Source organism: Fonsecaea nubica (genome assembly GCF_001646965.1).
Source record: "Fonsecaea nubica strain CBS 269.64 chromosome Unknown Scaff70, whole genome shotgun sequence".
NCBI lineage: Eukaryota > Fungi > Ascomycota > Eurotiomycetes > Chaetothyriales > Herpotrichiellaceae > Fonsecaea > Fonsecaea nubica.
The window spans coordinates 34,846-49,906 of NW_019173743.1; the positions used below are offsets into that span (position 1 = coordinate 34,846).

The 15,061-nt window shown below is 52.0% G+C and overlaps 4 protein-coding genes across 4 annotated transcripts; 1 reads left to right on the top strand and 3 right to left on the bottom strand.

The window, feature by feature from the left end:
• Positions 1 to 709: 709 nt before the first annotated feature.
• AYO20_08610 (hypothetical protein) lies at positions 710 to 1,630 on the bottom strand (the record flags this gene model as incomplete). The annotated part of the gene is made up of 1 exon (XM_022646886.1): positions 710 to 1,630. The coding sequence occupies one exon, from the start codon at positions 1,628 to 1,630 to the stop codon at positions 710 to 712; it is 921 nt and encodes a 306-aa protein (XP_022497110.1).
• A 954-nt stretch (positions 1,631 to 2,584) lies between these two features.
• Positions 2,585 to 3,681, bottom strand: AYO20_08611 (hypothetical protein; the record flags this gene model as incomplete). Its single annotated transcript, XM_022646887.1, has 3 exons — positions 2,585 to 3,043; positions 3,375 to 3,472; positions 3,519 to 3,681. 3 exons carry the CDS (start codon positions 3,679 to 3,681, stop codon positions 2,585 to 2,587), a joined length of 720 nt encoding a protein of 239 aa, XP_022497111.1.
• A 572-nt stretch (positions 3,682 to 4,253) lies between these two features.
• AYO20_08612 (centromere/microtubule-binding protein cbf5) lies at positions 4,254 to 5,878 on the top strand (the record flags this gene model as incomplete). Its single annotated transcript, XM_022646888.1, has 2 exons — positions 4,254 to 4,369; positions 4,588 to 5,878. 2 exons carry the CDS (start codon positions 4,254 to 4,256, stop codon positions 5,876 to 5,878), a joined length of 1,407 nt encoding a protein of 468 aa, XP_022497112.1.
• Positions 5,879 to 9,034: 3,156 nt separating this feature from the next.
• On the bottom strand, positions 9,035 to 10,698 carry AYO20_08613 (hypothetical protein; the record flags this gene model as incomplete). The annotated part of the gene is made up of 2 exons (XM_022646889.1): positions 9,035 to 9,166; positions 9,223 to 10,698. 2 exons carry the CDS (start codon positions 10,696 to 10,698, stop codon positions 9,035 to 9,037), a joined length of 1,608 nt encoding a protein of 535 aa, XP_022497113.1.
• Between the last annotated feature and the right edge of the window lie 4,363 nt (positions 10,699 to 15,061).

The following is a 15,061-nucleotide window of genomic DNA, read 5'->3' on the forward strand; positions in this document are numbered from 1 at the left end:
CGTGGAGACAGACAAAAAGGAAAGGATACAAAGAGCTATTCGGTAAGGTTCTCTGCAATGATACTCCCATCAGGGCAGAGCTCAAGAGTCATGGAGATTCCACATGGCACACACAATTGTACTAGCAAGCTGGTGACAAGGATTAAGACGAGCTTCCTATGGACCTCGCCAAACAAGAAATGCTTCACTTGATCATCTGGTCCCTGTTTGTACAAACTTTCTTTTTCGTCGGGTCTATGGATTTGTCGTTCCCTCCCTGCCTTTCCGACCTCTCTGGAGTCTATCTTGATTTTTTGGTTTTTGGTTCTGGGTACATCTCTCCCCTATGCCATTGCATGTTATTTCATTTCCTTTCATTTCAGTTTGGCAAGACCTTTTTCCCGCCCATTTCGTTTTTTTGTCGATCCAATCCAATCCAATCCCTTTCCCTTCCCTCTGCTCGATACTGATACATAGACGCCATTTTTTGTTCGCTCGACTGAATGAGTGTGTAGCACCACCTGATAAAGATTTCACAAAATGATTTGTCGTCCTCTTTTTCGCCCCGGGTCTCAGGATTCAAATACCCCGATCTCTTACTTGATACCCAACCTCCCACCGATCTGTGGAGATTTGTTACGACACACTGTACCTGCCCTACAAAGGTATGTACGTATGTATGTATACCTCGATGGCAGGGCAGGTACATGCACGCATGGAGATTGCCCACTCAAAACGCCCTCTCGTCGAGGCCGGCGGCCCATTTCTTGCGCACCACGCTCTCACGGTATTTAGTGTCGCGCTTGGTTTTCTCGCCGGAGGCGATGGCGGCGGCGCTGCGCTTGTTGATGATGGAGTCGATGAGTTGCAGTGCGTCGTCGATGGCTTCGGTGATGGGGTTATTGTTGTTGTTATTGTTGCTATTGCTGTTGCCGTTCCCGTTGTCGCTATTGCTGGTTCTGCCTTGACCTCTGCCGCTACCGTTACCGTTACCGTTGCCGTTATCATTGTTATTGCCGGTCCCGGTATCAGTCGACGAGGAGTTGCCCGCCGAGTCTGTAGCATCGACTGTGGCGTTGTTTGCGGCTGCGTCGCTTGTGACGTTGGCTGACGCGGCCGTCACGTTGGTCGCCGCAGACACTGCCTGGACTAGGTCCGTCGAGTTGCCGGCACAGGCGCTCGCGATCGCGGACATGGTGGTGTTGCTCGCAGCCACAGCCTCGGTGACGTTGGCCACACCGGTCTGATTGACTGCAGCTTCCATGGCCGCAGCCATGCAGGCAGCAGCGGCATCAACGGTAACTTGAGTATCTGTCCCGTTGGCAGCAACAGCATCAGCGGTAGCTTGAGTATCAGTCCCATTGGCACCGGCAGCGGCAGCAGCGGCACCGTCGCCACCGCCGTTACCATTGCGGCCGTTGCCCCTGTGCTTCCGCGGGACAAGCGAGTCACGTCTCCACGCCAACTCCTGTTTTGACGGAGTCACTGGCAAGACATAGCCAGAGACGCCTTGGACAAACAAACTCGGGACTAAAAGACCCGCGGCGAGTGCCAACGATGGGAGGTTGTGCCGTGGTTCCAGGCCAGCAAGGACACCAGGCAAGAGCAACAAGCAGACGCTGAGAGAAGAAAAGATGAGGAACCGGCCCATTTTTGTGTTAAATTCCAAAAGAAAGGACAACCTGTTGTCTCGTAAGAGCGTAAGAGCGTGAGAGTCTTGGGGCAGATGGGGGACCAAAGGAATGCAAAAAGCTCTTGTGAGTGAAATGAAAGCGAAGTGGCAGCAGGAACCTGCCTGCTATACTATGGAAATGCGAAAAGATGGGAATGGGCACGGGCAATGTTGAGATACGAAGGGAGAAAAGGCCAGAGAGAGGGAGAAGGCTTTCATATATATCGAGAAGTCAATGAAATCAGACTTTTCCTCCTCTTCCTTTTCCCATTGCCACGGCCCAGTCTTTGGGATGCATATCCACAGCTTGATACTCGAGAACCACAATTCTCTTGCATTCGCAGCACCGAGACTGTGGGTTGGTGACAGGGAATAACGGTCACCATGGCGGGCGTCACTGAACATCACTGAACGCACGGCCCCGAAATTCATGGCTTTTGTTGATTCGGAAGCTCCCTCCGATAGACATGCTTGCGCGTTCAAGCCAGAGTCAGTCCAAGAGTCAGTCCAAGCGAGAGGTCTGGCTCAAGCACTGTCTGGACAGTGTTTCCCAATATGCTTCGAGACGCAGCTCGTCCTCGGCAAACGAACTTTGGAGCATGTGATGTGGCAGATCCTTCTCGGTTGGAGCGAGTCACAATGGACGCATCGAGAATATGGGAAAAGGTTGACCAGAAACACTGGAGCCATGAGACAAGAAGCGTATGAAACCCGTGCAAAAGACAAGGCTGTGGATTCCATGTGGATCGACCCCTGGGGTCGGACATGTTTCAGCTGCAGGTGAGTCTTGGCAAAGGGATCCCTTTGTGAAGGGCGACAGGAGGATGGCAGGATGGTTCTGATGATGGGAAATGCCTGGTTGATTGGGTATCTCATGTCTCGTTAAATGCTGTTATACAGGTTGTGCACAATATATCGCCGGGCAAAGGTCCTTCAGTCGCCACCCAGCCGCCGGCCGGCGCCCCTACCACTCCAAGAGTTTGAGAAGCCACTAGTCCAACCGCGACTCTGCTGCTGGGGGACGGGTTGCCCAGGTCTGAAGCTCGTCCCATAAGCTTTGTGGGTGAATGAGCTTCTATCCGCGCCAAAATATCTCCTGACTGCAGCTGGAGTTTGTATGTAATTTCTGCCACCCTGGAAAGTCGGATACAGCCTCGTCAGAAAGTCGTAAAGATGAGCGGCAAAGACGCCTGTGGCTTGTTGCAGGGCAGCTTGAGGCCCGCCCATGATCAGGGTCAGCGTGAGCATGGCCCATGGGAGCAGCTCGACGGGTATCTGAAGGATGATGAAATGTGCCTTCTTGCCCCTGTTATCTTGCGCGAAGGTGTAGATGAGCGCGAGAAGAAGGGCTTGAGTAAAGATGTGGCCACCGAGGATAAGCCCTCCAGATGCCTGATCCCAAGTCAGCGGACCAATGTTGTACACCGCTATGGGGGCAAAATAAAAAATTAAGGGATAGTTTGTTGGGATGTAGGAAGCCTAAACCGCCACACGCAAATTGATTTTTCACGAACAGCTTTCTCAATGGAGCCACCACCATGCCTGTGCCGCATAAAGTCCTATTGACAGATTTGCGAATGACGGGAGCTTTATGTGCCACAGGGGTAATCTCCCTCGTTTCCAGGAACCGCTTCAGCTAGAAAAAAGACTGGGCGGGCAGATATGCGAGGTGTCGAATTCATAGGGAACGGGAAGACGAGGGAGGAAAGGCTAGATGACTGACCAGTATGGCAGTTGCCACGAAAAAGATATAGGTGAAAAAGTCGCCGGGTTGGGCGAATCGAGGAGAGTTCAATTCTAGGCCCGAAGCGTATGTGTACACTGGTGGAGTCAGAGACGGTTCAGCGTCAGAAAGACTGCAACTCACTGAAATAGAGGTCGAAGACAAAGGAAAAGCCACCGCCTGTCAAGAGGAAGGAGGAAAGTAGCCGCCAAAGCTCAGGAGGAAGCTTGAATAACCACGGCGTATGATAGACGATCCGCATGCCCGAGACCAGACCTGAGTGGACCAGTGCAGATTCCACAAACATTGCTGCCACAATGGTCCTTTGAGATTGTTAGATGTACTGGAGCTATAAAGCAGAAGATGGAGGGGGTTCACCGACCGAGTGACTGGAGGGGTACTCCAGAATCTGTCCATGATGTCAACGCCGCCGCCGCTCATTCTAGGTGCGAGGTGAGAAGAAACAACGACAGGCCAGAGAGTTTATCAAGACATGAGCAGGATGGGGTTGTTTATATGTGATGGGAATTGGACAGAGTGTCGTACTAGGAACGTTGCCTGAAAATATTTCGAGGCTTTGATAGCGCCAAGCTCCTGCTCACCACTAGTCCGTATCAGGACTAGTTTTCTCTCCGCACCGACACGCCGTTCAAGATTTTGCTCGACTCCATTTCTTTCGTCCTGTGGTCGCAAAGAACAAAGATATTTTTTAGTATTGCAGGACATACTCCCACATCACTATCTGCAGCAATACAAATCATTTTCTATTGGGAGTTGCTCCCGCTGTATCTCATTGAGCCATCTTCCAGCTCCCCGAGAGCTCTGCAAAGATAACTGCGCACGGCAAATCTCAATCTGGGCGAACGCAGGACCTCCAACATGGCAAAGGTCGCGGAGGCTGATTTCAGCATCAAACCAGAGAATATCACGCCTCAGATCCCTACTTCTGAGTGGCCGCTGCTGTTGAAGAACTATGATCAACGCAAGTCCCCAAAGTCATGACCCTCAGAGCTCCAATTAACGTGACAATTATAGTATTGGTTCGAACGGGCCATTTCACACCGATTCCTGTTGGTTGCACCCCATTGAAACGCGATCTTAAATCGTATATCTCTTCCGGCGTCATCAATCTCGATAAGCCCTCAAACCCCTCCAGCCACGAAGTCGTTGCTTGGGTTAAGCGCATATTACGAGTAGAGAAAACCGGCCACAGCGGAACACTTGACCCCAAAGTGACAGGATGCTTGATTGTCTGTATCGACCGAGCTACTAGATTGGTGAAATCGCAACAAGGTGCTGGGAAAGAATACGTCTGCGTCATCCGACTACACGACAAATTGCCTGGAGGAGAAGCGCAGTTTGCTCGAGCACTCGAAACATTGACGGGTGCTCTGTTTCAACGACCTCCCCTCATTTCTGCAGTCAAGCGACAGCTCCGTATTCGAACCATCCACGAGAGCAAGCTGTACGAATTCGACAATGACCGGCATCTTGGCGTTTTCTGGGTCAGTTGCGAAGCTGGAACCTATATCAGAACTCTCTGCGTACACCTGGGATTGCTGCTGGGTGTTGGTGCGCACATGCAGGAATTGCGAAGAGTAAGGAGTGGAGCTATGGCTGAGAGCGATGGGATGGTGACGTTGCACGACGTTCTCGATGCGCAATGGATGATGGACAACAACCGAGACGAGTCGTATCTGCGCAGGGTGATCTCGCCGCTTGAGAGTCTGTTGACCACATACAAGAGAATTGTCGTCAAGGACAGCGCGGTCAACGCTGTCTGCTATGGCGCCAAACTGATGATTCCCGGTTTACTGCGATTTGAGGCTGGTATCGAGGTCCACGAAGAGGTTGTGCTAATGACGACGAAAGGCGAGGCAATCGCTCTTGGCATTGCGTTGATGTCAACCGTCGAGTTGTCTACCTGTGACCATGGTGTCGTTGCCAAAGTTAAGCGGTGCATCATGGAGAGGGATCTGTACCCGCGACGATGGGGTATGGGGCCTGTGGCCCTCGAGAAAAAGAAGATGAAGTCTGATGGAAAACTTGATGTATGGTCTTCTCCACTTCCTCTCATCCGCTTTGGTGCTAACGTGTTACCACAGAAATATGGCCGACCAAATGAAAACACTCCGGCCAAATGGAATGCTGAGTACACCGACTATAGCGCCTCCGCCAATGCAGAGGGCACCAAATCCGCCCCCGTTGGGGAGACCACGTCCAGAGCCGATGTCCTTTCCGCCCCACCTGTTGCCCCGAATGGTGAGGCTGGTAATCAAATGGACCTTGATGAGAAAGCAGCAGCAGAGCCTGCAACGACAAACGGCGAGTCAACTCCGAAGATCAAGAAAGAAGATAAGGACAAGAAGCGCAAGAGCAAACACGAAGGTGAGACGCCCGAAGAGAAAGCTGAGAGGAAACGGAGGAAAAAGGAAAAGAAGGAGAAGAAGGAGAAGAAGCGCGAGAGCGGGGTGAAGAAAGACGACAGTGATGACAGCGAGTAAAAGGTTCGCTGCTGCAACTCCCTGAAAGGTGTTTGGCGAATCGGGACTTTCATTATTACGACTCTAGTTGGTTTGCTTGACGAAGTGCATGCCCTTTCGGCATTGATAATGCAACAGAGACGCCAACCCGCAATCCACATACTTGGGGAGATTCGGATCCAGGGCATTCTGAATCAGAGGGCGCTTCAGAGATGTTGATACGACCCACATTCCTTGCGCTACTAGGTTTTGATGGCCGCATCCCAAAAGCCATGCTCCGAGGCACGAAGAGGGTGAGTCTCTGTGGCAAGACTGACTACTCTGCAAGGAGAAAGGTACGGCATCCAGGCCGGGACAATCAAGACGTACGACAAGCCCCAGCGCAACGATTTTCCTATTGGCTTGTTTGACGAATGCGCTTTCGGTCATGGAAACGCGTTGTCTCATCTGTACATAAACGAGGGCCAAGTCGATACATGCTCTGCAGGGGCTGGTGAGGCGGTCGGTGAGCTTTTTGGGGTTTGTCTGGTTGGTAAAAGAGAAAAGAAAAGCTTTGTGAGACACATGCTATGGAGTTTCTGTGCGAACGATAACTGGACCATCTGGCTGGCTACGACCTGGGAAATGCTCTCGTGGCGGCGACAGCGGCATCAAGTGGGTGCTGGCTGGCATATTCAATGTTTTGGAGTCTCGCTGGTTGTGCTGCTTGGATTTTACGATCAGTCGGTCGGTGACTCGAGGTAGCATTGCCTACAGTGCCTACGGTATCTGCTCATTGTGTCATTGTTTCGATTTGCCGCCTGGTACTGGTACTGTTACTGTTACTGTGGTTAGAAATGTATGTAGTCAGTACCGCTGTGATAATCACCTCTTGACTCTTGACTCCCTCCTTAGCTACGTGCCTCTCTCTCCCTGCGGTCCATATCCTCTGCTCGCCGTTCTTCTTATCCATCGCCCTCTTGACACAGTCGACCTCGCCTCCTCATGTACAATGTACAATCTCCGTACTATACCTCTACTATAGTACTAGAACGAAACCACCTCTCATCACACGAGGACTAGGATTCCCCAAGTCCCTATGTGAGAACGAATACCTGGACCAAAAAAAAGTCATCTAACTTCCAACGCCTCCACGCCGGACCAGCACCTCGAGTCTTGAGACTTGACTCATCTCACCTTGCCTCATCTCACCTTATCTCACGTCCCTATCCCCGGTCCCAATCCCCATTCCTACCCCTATCGTCCTAGTAGATCCAAACCACACCCGCCCCCAGACGATCCCAAGAACAACCTAGCACAAGACAACACGACACAGCATCAGATCCAGGGATAACATCCATCCTCCCGGACCGAACCATCTCCGTCGGTTTCGGGGCGGGACTGAGCGGAGCGGCTGCTAAGCTGCCAGACAGGGCAGGGGGAGTAGAATGGAATATGGAATAAAGAGGAACAAGTAAAGCGCTGTGGATGACTGACTGGATGAGTGGATGAATGTTTTCATGCAGACAAGGATACAAAGATGCAAGGATGTGTGTATGCGTGTGTATGCATGTGTGTGTGAGTGAGTGAGTGAGGGAGACTAAAGTGACCAAAGAAAGAAAAACACCTCGTTGGTAGTTGTACTTGTTCTCGGTCCATTCCGACATTCCGTTGACGCGAAGTGATGCCTACATACCGAGTACAGAAGTACAGACCCTGGCAAATCTGGCTTGGTACCAAAGTTATCATACTAGTGTACCTACGTAAGTATTTGAGTAGGTATGTACATACATGCATGTATGCATGCATACTGAGCGGCTGAGCGGCTGATCTGTAATTCATGGGTATCATCAGCATCCTGCCAGTGGTGGTGGTGGTGGTGGTGGCAGATCAGAAAAAAAGAAAAAGCAATGACGTCGACGACATCCGCGGTTGTCGGGCTTGGATGAGCACGCAGCACCACCAGGAACGGCAATGTGAGGTGAGGTGAGGTCAGAGAAAAAAAGGGGGCCGAAATATCGCCCTTACATTTTCGCGTGGAACAAGTTCATCCATCGATCAGTCTAACCACCATCCATCTATCGTCCATTGACATTGACGAAGGATCGACCGGATAACCAGAGAGAAAAAGAAAAGCCTCAACCAACCCAATCAAGCAGGCAAGCAAGTTCGCATGAGGCAAGACTTAGTAACCGACGCAAAAGGCAACCGAGCAACCGAGTATGTACGAGGTATGCGATCTGACTTAATCCACGGTGCTTCCCGGTGGTGGTCCCGGGCTATGCAGGTACTGCACAGGCAGAAGGCAGGACCGGACGAAGATCAACTCTGCCCTGCTGGGTCTTGGGGTTGTGGTTCTACACGCTGGGCTCAGCCGAGACAACAGATCGGATCTCATTTTCGTCGGTGACATGTAGATGCATTGATGTGGAACATACGCCCGGGACTGCGACCTGCTGCTCGTCGTCACATCAGGAGGCTCATGGGAGAAGCTTCACAATCCATCATCGCACGCAAGAGCACACAATAACATCTTGCTTCATTTCATTTGGCTCAAAGAACAGAATACTCTCCTTTAGCGGTAAAAGATCCAACCCCCAAAAAATGACCGGATTTTATCAAAACAGCATCCCCTAAAGTTGTGGTACAGTGTATCGGTCGGTGTTGCCCGGGGCGGGGTTTGAAGCGTTGGTATATAGAGAGATCCAAGGCCGGCAAATGCTGGGTATCAGTACCTGGCCTCGCACTGGCAACCAGGCTTGTATGCTAGGTATACCATCTCTGCATGTTGTTACAGGAGTCGGCTCGCTTTTTGGCAGGTTCGCTGGTCCCGGGTGACCAGAATAGGTCGACAATCGAGAACACATCCGCCATCGAGGGAAACAATTAAAATGCCTTCTTTTTGCCCCTTCGTTGCTATCCCAAACCGCCAATATTTAATCGCCATCCTCCCAAGTCTTTCGTCTGAGCATTGTCGTAATCTCGCAGCTGGTGGGGGAAAAAAGACCCAAACAAAAACTGTCAAAGACGCTGGTCTTTTGGCTCACTGTGAAAAAAAAAAGTTCCAATCATCACTTCGTCAGGGTCATACTCGTGGCTGAATCACGAGACGTTGAAATTAATCATGTAGATGCGCGGCGGATGCAGAAGCGCCCTGCGAGTGCATCATCATGCCAGAGAACGGAAGAAAATTAGGCCTTAAAAGCCTTCTTCGCCTGCCTTGCACACCTTGATCTCTCTGCCCCATTCGGATTTGAGGACTTGCGATGCGGTAATGCGGCGGCCAGGATTCGGGTCGAGGATCGAGTAGATGACGTTTCTGCAACGAGCCTAGATGAATCAAAGTCAGTCAAACCCTTCAAACCAGATTCTCGGGAAATGCTTACCCTGTGCAAGGTCTCGATTGGGGCATATCCCTCTTCATCTTTCCGTCCTTCAAGATATCTCTGATAGAATTCGTCCTCTTCCTTGCGGGCCACTCGCCAGAGATGCCGCCCAGTGCGCATGGCCATGTAGATAACACCGCACGCCCACACATCCACAGCCCGGGGATCAAATTCGCCACCGCCGTATTCTTCTGGGGCAATGTACGGAGCGCTGCCACAGAGCCCAGCCGTCATATGGGCTTCTTTCTCCCAAGCCATCCGGAAACATTCGCCATTGCCAAAGTCGGTGATTTTGAGGGCGCCGTGGGTGGTCAAGAGAAGATTCTCGGGTTTTAGATCGCGATGTGCCACTCCCATCTCGTGCATGTACTCGACGCCACGCATCAATTGCTTGAAGAAGCAGTCTGCTTCGGGGACTTGGAGAGTGCCAGCGGCCAGAATCAGTGTGTAGAGATCTCCGCCAGCACAATATTCCATGACTTCGCAGTAGTCCCCTTTTGCATCTTGCAGGAGATCAAGGGTGTGGATGATGTTAGGATGGCGGAGTGACGACGAGATACAGAACTCGCTGGTCAAGCGTTTCTGATACTTTTTGGCCGTCTCTTGCGGGCGGCGGCGGAACTCCTTGACGGCGTAGAGCAATTCTCCTCCAGCACTATTAGGGTCTGGCTTGTGAGAGATTCTGACGATGCCGAAAGCGCCGCGGCCGACGATTTCCTGGCATTTGCCATATTTTTCGACCAAGTTGGCCGTGGCATTGGGGCCCCCCTTCTTGTCCGAGGCAAGGCTATCCTTCTCCGATCTGAGTTGGTCAACCCAAGACGACATCAGTGTCAGTTGTTGGTCACCCGCGCCATCCTGATCCTTCTTCTTGCCACCACCGAGCATGTCGCGGAGCATGTCGGACAATTTTTCCTGCCGTTTGGCAGACTTGAGAAAGTGTGCATGAGAGCCGTCATCTTGCATCTCGAATCGTTTATGCAGAGCACTGGTGGGATCTGACGGCGGCTCGCCTTTGGTCTTCTCTTTTGCAGCGCCGAGTATAGTCATCTTGCGGACGCTCTTCTCGTCAGTTGAGCCCTGTCTACCAGGGGGTGGTCTGCCGTTGGGTGGGTGGCCGTTTTCTAGACGAGCGTCGGGAGAGGTTTCCTTTATTTCAGCTGCAACTTTGGCGGCGGCCTCGACGTCTTTGGGGTCGGTCCGAGAAAACATTCGCGTCAGACGGTGCGTCATTTTGCCCTTCTTTGCAGGCTCTTTAGCTGCAGCTGCGCCCGAATTTGACGTCGTGGGGGAGAGACTTGACAGGCTAGTGATGGGCGCGGCACCGCCGTTGGTTGCCGGGAGTTGGAGGTGTGCCGTATCCTCCACCGATCGTGTTATTGAATGCGTGGATGCATCATCGTGTGACACAGGCGACTGAGCGAGCGCAGGGGAGTGTTCCGCAACGAGATGAACTGACGATGATGTCTGATTCATGTGAATGGTGTCTGCGTGAGGAAGGCGTACGAGGGGGTGGGGGGCGAGAGTGGTTTTGGGCAGGACGCCCTATCTCTCTGTGTTTAGTGGCGGTAGATAAGGTGTCCTATGCGCGACTGCAGCTTCGTGTAACAAGAAGCCCGGCTATAAAATCGCAAGGATGATTCTCGAAGTGTTCAACGAGGCAAAATCACCGTCCTTTTCTCACTTGTGGTGTCTTCTGGATGAGGTTGGATATTTGGTAAGAATGATAAATATGTGTGGTGGCGAAGACGGAATGGGTGCGTGCTATTGCCAATGTAAAAAAAAATAAGGAAGCCTAAGAGGGGCTAGAAATTGCGCAGCGGTTGAGAGAGGGCGACAGAGGGCGACTTTGATGGCTTGCTGAGGCCTTAAGTGATGAAAGGACGTTTGAGGGGCGGATCGTGTGCAGGCGCAGGCAGGCAGATTTCACGATCTGTCCAACACCTGAAATCAAGACCCTTTGAACTTTGGGGAAGCCCTTGGCCCTTGGCCCTTTTCTCCTCGTGAGCCAAAACTTTTGCCAGTTGTGTGATGCTGGTCAGTGCTCACCGGGAAGACGGAACAAGCTGTTCAGGTGGGTTTGCACAGTGGCTGTGACGGCCAGGCCTGCGATACAGGGGGACAGTGCGGGCAGCGCAGGAGATTGGTCTGCTTAGGAGCTGCTGACCAATGCAGGGCCGTGCGTGCAGATGCAAGTTCAAGGGCCTTCTATTGCACCAGGTCTCGGGAACAGAAGACGTAAATCGAAAGCGGTAGTGAGAGAGGTAAGAGTCGTCCAGTTAGGTAGGTTGCCTGGCTGCTGCGAAGGATGGTGAACTCAGGACTTGTGAGGGTCAAGATGCACGCGTAGTTGAGAGTCCGCAAGAGCAGTCTAGGGAGTGGGAGAGTAGCAGAGCGGCGCAACGCGTTGTCCACTTGTGAGGATTTGTATGAGAGAATTTCTGTTCGTCCAGTCCCGATTTGTGTGAATCTCAGCGATCCAATTCCCGTGTTTCCACTACCACTACTCAGCAACCACTTCTTTCCGGTGACGGTGATGGTGACTAGGGGGTACTCGACAAGTCGTTCTTCGTGGGGATCAAGGACAGAGGTGGAGATGGGATGGGTGCGTCAGTGAAGATCTGTTTTATAAGGAAATAAATAATAATAACAACAAGAGTCCAAGTAGTACTAAGAGGCTGATCTGGTGGTGCTGCGAGGGTGAGTGACTTCAATTGTCCATTCAAGTCACTGCTGACGAGGGCGCGATGGTAGAGGGCGTCGAATGTGTCTGGTGAAGGGTGATTGCTGAAGCGTGCAGCGTGCAGCATGCATCATGCGGGCAGGCTAAGTTAGTTGGTTTGTTTAACTGGGATTGTCCCTCCTTGTAGGTGCCCCTTTGCCCCTCGATCCTCGCCAGAGGGGCCACCCACCCACCTGGACTCCCCCTACCATTACCTTGCAGTAGCCCGGGCATGTCGGTTACTTAGGCGGTTCCTGCAGGTAATAATAATTCACCCTGGTTAACGGCCTGGAGCATGCAGGTTTCCTCCGAGTTTCTTCATGAATTTCCCTTTGTCGTGGCTGGCCGTTCGTCCGTTTGGTGCGCCCAATTCATTCAGGACCCAATGGTAAACAGCAGTGACACTCTAAGGAACGAAGTACACATGACAGACAGACAGAATATGCCCTACCATGGTAGTCTGTACATATACGGCCCGCCCATCGACGTACAGTATTGGCAACTCACGTCTCCAGGTTTTCGATTGCGATCGAGTAATAACAATTCAAAATCAAGAGTCAAATCCAATAACAATCAATTCTACCGGCCGGTTCTTCGTCTCGTCTCTTACCCACTGGTTCCGAATCCTCACATCTCCGTCTGCCTGCGTCTGCCTGCGCCCGGCTACACCCTCCGCCTCCTCCATCATCACCACACCACAAACACTAGAAGGACTTACTTGGTACACGTCCTCCGATACTTCATGCGTTCCCTTGCTCGCAGCCCTGCTTGATAACAATATCCTGTGCCATCACCCTGCACGCTTACGTCTTTCGTTCTTCTTTTTTTCTGTGGTTGGATTGACTGCATCGAATCCCGTTCGTCCAGAATGTGCGACGCTGCAACCATCCTCTCCTCTCCTCTCCACCACCACCTCCTCCTCCTCCACTTCGCAGCTTCGTGGTCTAGGTCCCGGCCCCGGCACGATTTCAAAGCAAGGATGACTATAGCATGACTTCCTTGTGTGGTGGTTTCCGCAGAATAGCGAGGCTCGCCAGGATGCTTTCCACTCTTGGATTCTGACTGCTGCAGCTCCATCTGCACCTTGTTCGTCATTTTCTCTTGTCATCAATCGTTTCCCGCAGGGGCCACTTTGGCTTCCACTGTCCCATCTTCTCGTCCCTAGACCGTCTCACCGCTTGAAGCCTCGGATCCCATAACCCAGTCCAGCGGCACAACCACGCACGACCTCCGTCCCTCTGCATGTGCTGGCGAGCGGCTCCATCTCGGATGTTGTGTCTACAGTGACCGTCTCACCGATTCTCGCAATGCACTGTTCTTTTCCATATGTTTTGGAGCTTGGAGCAGACATGTGCTCGTTTCCTACACCGTTCATTTCGAAATCTGTCCCTACCACTAAGTGTCACAGCTGGCCACATGGGATATCAAGGAGATTGACATGTGAATCTTCTTAGCCATCAATGCTCGACCCGGCTCTCATTCAACCTCCTTGATCTCCGAGGGCATTTGCGGTGCATTCTCTCGGTACTCGAGTCCCCCCTCCTCGGGTTCCCTTGCCTACTTAACCCCGGCAAAACTCAAGACCGTTCTTCTAAGCCGCTATATCGCCGGGTGGTATGTTTGGCAAGGGAGTAGCCGCCTCCGCATTCACTGTGGAAGAGGAGTAGATGATGGGGTATGTTGGTGGCTCTTCTATTGGCCATCAAAGCACGCGCCCATCGTGAATTCCCGGACCACCTTTACGGCAGAGGACGCGTGGGGACATGGTTGTGTGCGTTGTATCTATCTCATTGACTGCCGAGCAAGGCGTGTCCCATTTTTCTCTTCCGTCCTTGATTCCGAACTGGACATCCGCTGGCTTTACCCACCCTGTTGCCTCCTGCTGGAGCACGTCCCTGGCTGCACCCCTTGCGCATCTCGTCGAATGAGTGGCCATGCATCTCGACCATTCCAGCATGCAAATCGAGTGAGAAATGCACCACTCATTTGAGCACGAGGAAAACCTGATCTTCACCTTGAGACTGATCATAACAGCGGTGATCGTCAGCCGTTGGTCTGAGAACCACATCTCGTTTCTGCGAGACTGTCGAAACACGACATTCCAGCTCATCACTAACATAACCGAGCCCGTGAAGGAAGATAAGACTTGCCGCAAAAAAGCAGGGGATGAACAGCCTGGCTAATCTCGCACTGTCGTTCAGGAGGGACAAGTTGTGCAGTACCTGGTACACCGCATTTCTACACTTTCTAGGTGAACAACCAGCTCTCGAGAGGTGTGTTTCATGGCCACCCTGCGGCGCACAACCATCTCGATCTGGATCCTGCTCGCGAAGAAGAGTGTGCCTCGGTGATGCTCGAGTTAGACCGCTCCAACTCCGTCATTTTCCTTGATGATAGGATGTTTGCTCAGGGAGACTTTCGAGGGGTTTCAATAGCAGTTCACTGGGGACATGGGAGCTGCCACCCTGATGCTGGGTCTGTCGTGTCGCTGATCCGAGGGTGGACGTGCGAGCGGGAGGGACTTTGCCCTTTCGTATCCATCCTCACCCGAAGAGTTCCTCCCTTTTCGTCTTTTCACTGCCCAATCCCCGAATGAATCCCCTGATCGGCTTTCATCACCTGCGTGGAACTATTTTGATCTTGGTTACCGGGCTTGAATACCTGTGTACATGTACAAGCAGGATACGCTACGAGATCTTGTTGATGTCCTGACGCGCCAGAATCTATGATTGTCCTGTCTCGGTGGCTTCTCACCCGGCATTTGCAAACACTCGCAACATGTAAGTTCATTTCAGAACTTCGGGATGGTTTTCAAGCAAGCACGAGCACAGTATGCACCGCAGAACTTGCACCCCGTTCACCGAGGAAGAGGAGCAAAGGGATACAGTGACACAAGCAGAATTTGAAGTTCGGACGAGGATCAATTGCTTCCACTTCCGTTGAATACACGCTGTAGAGCTAACATCAATGCAGTTGCTTGTGGTTTCTATCCATATGCTCCTCATACCGGACCGCTGGCGCTACCTCTTTACCCCGATACGATATGAGCGTCCCTTTCAATCGTCTCCAGACATATAAGAAGGAGAAAGCCGAATACTGTTCAGGCGCTTCGAGGCT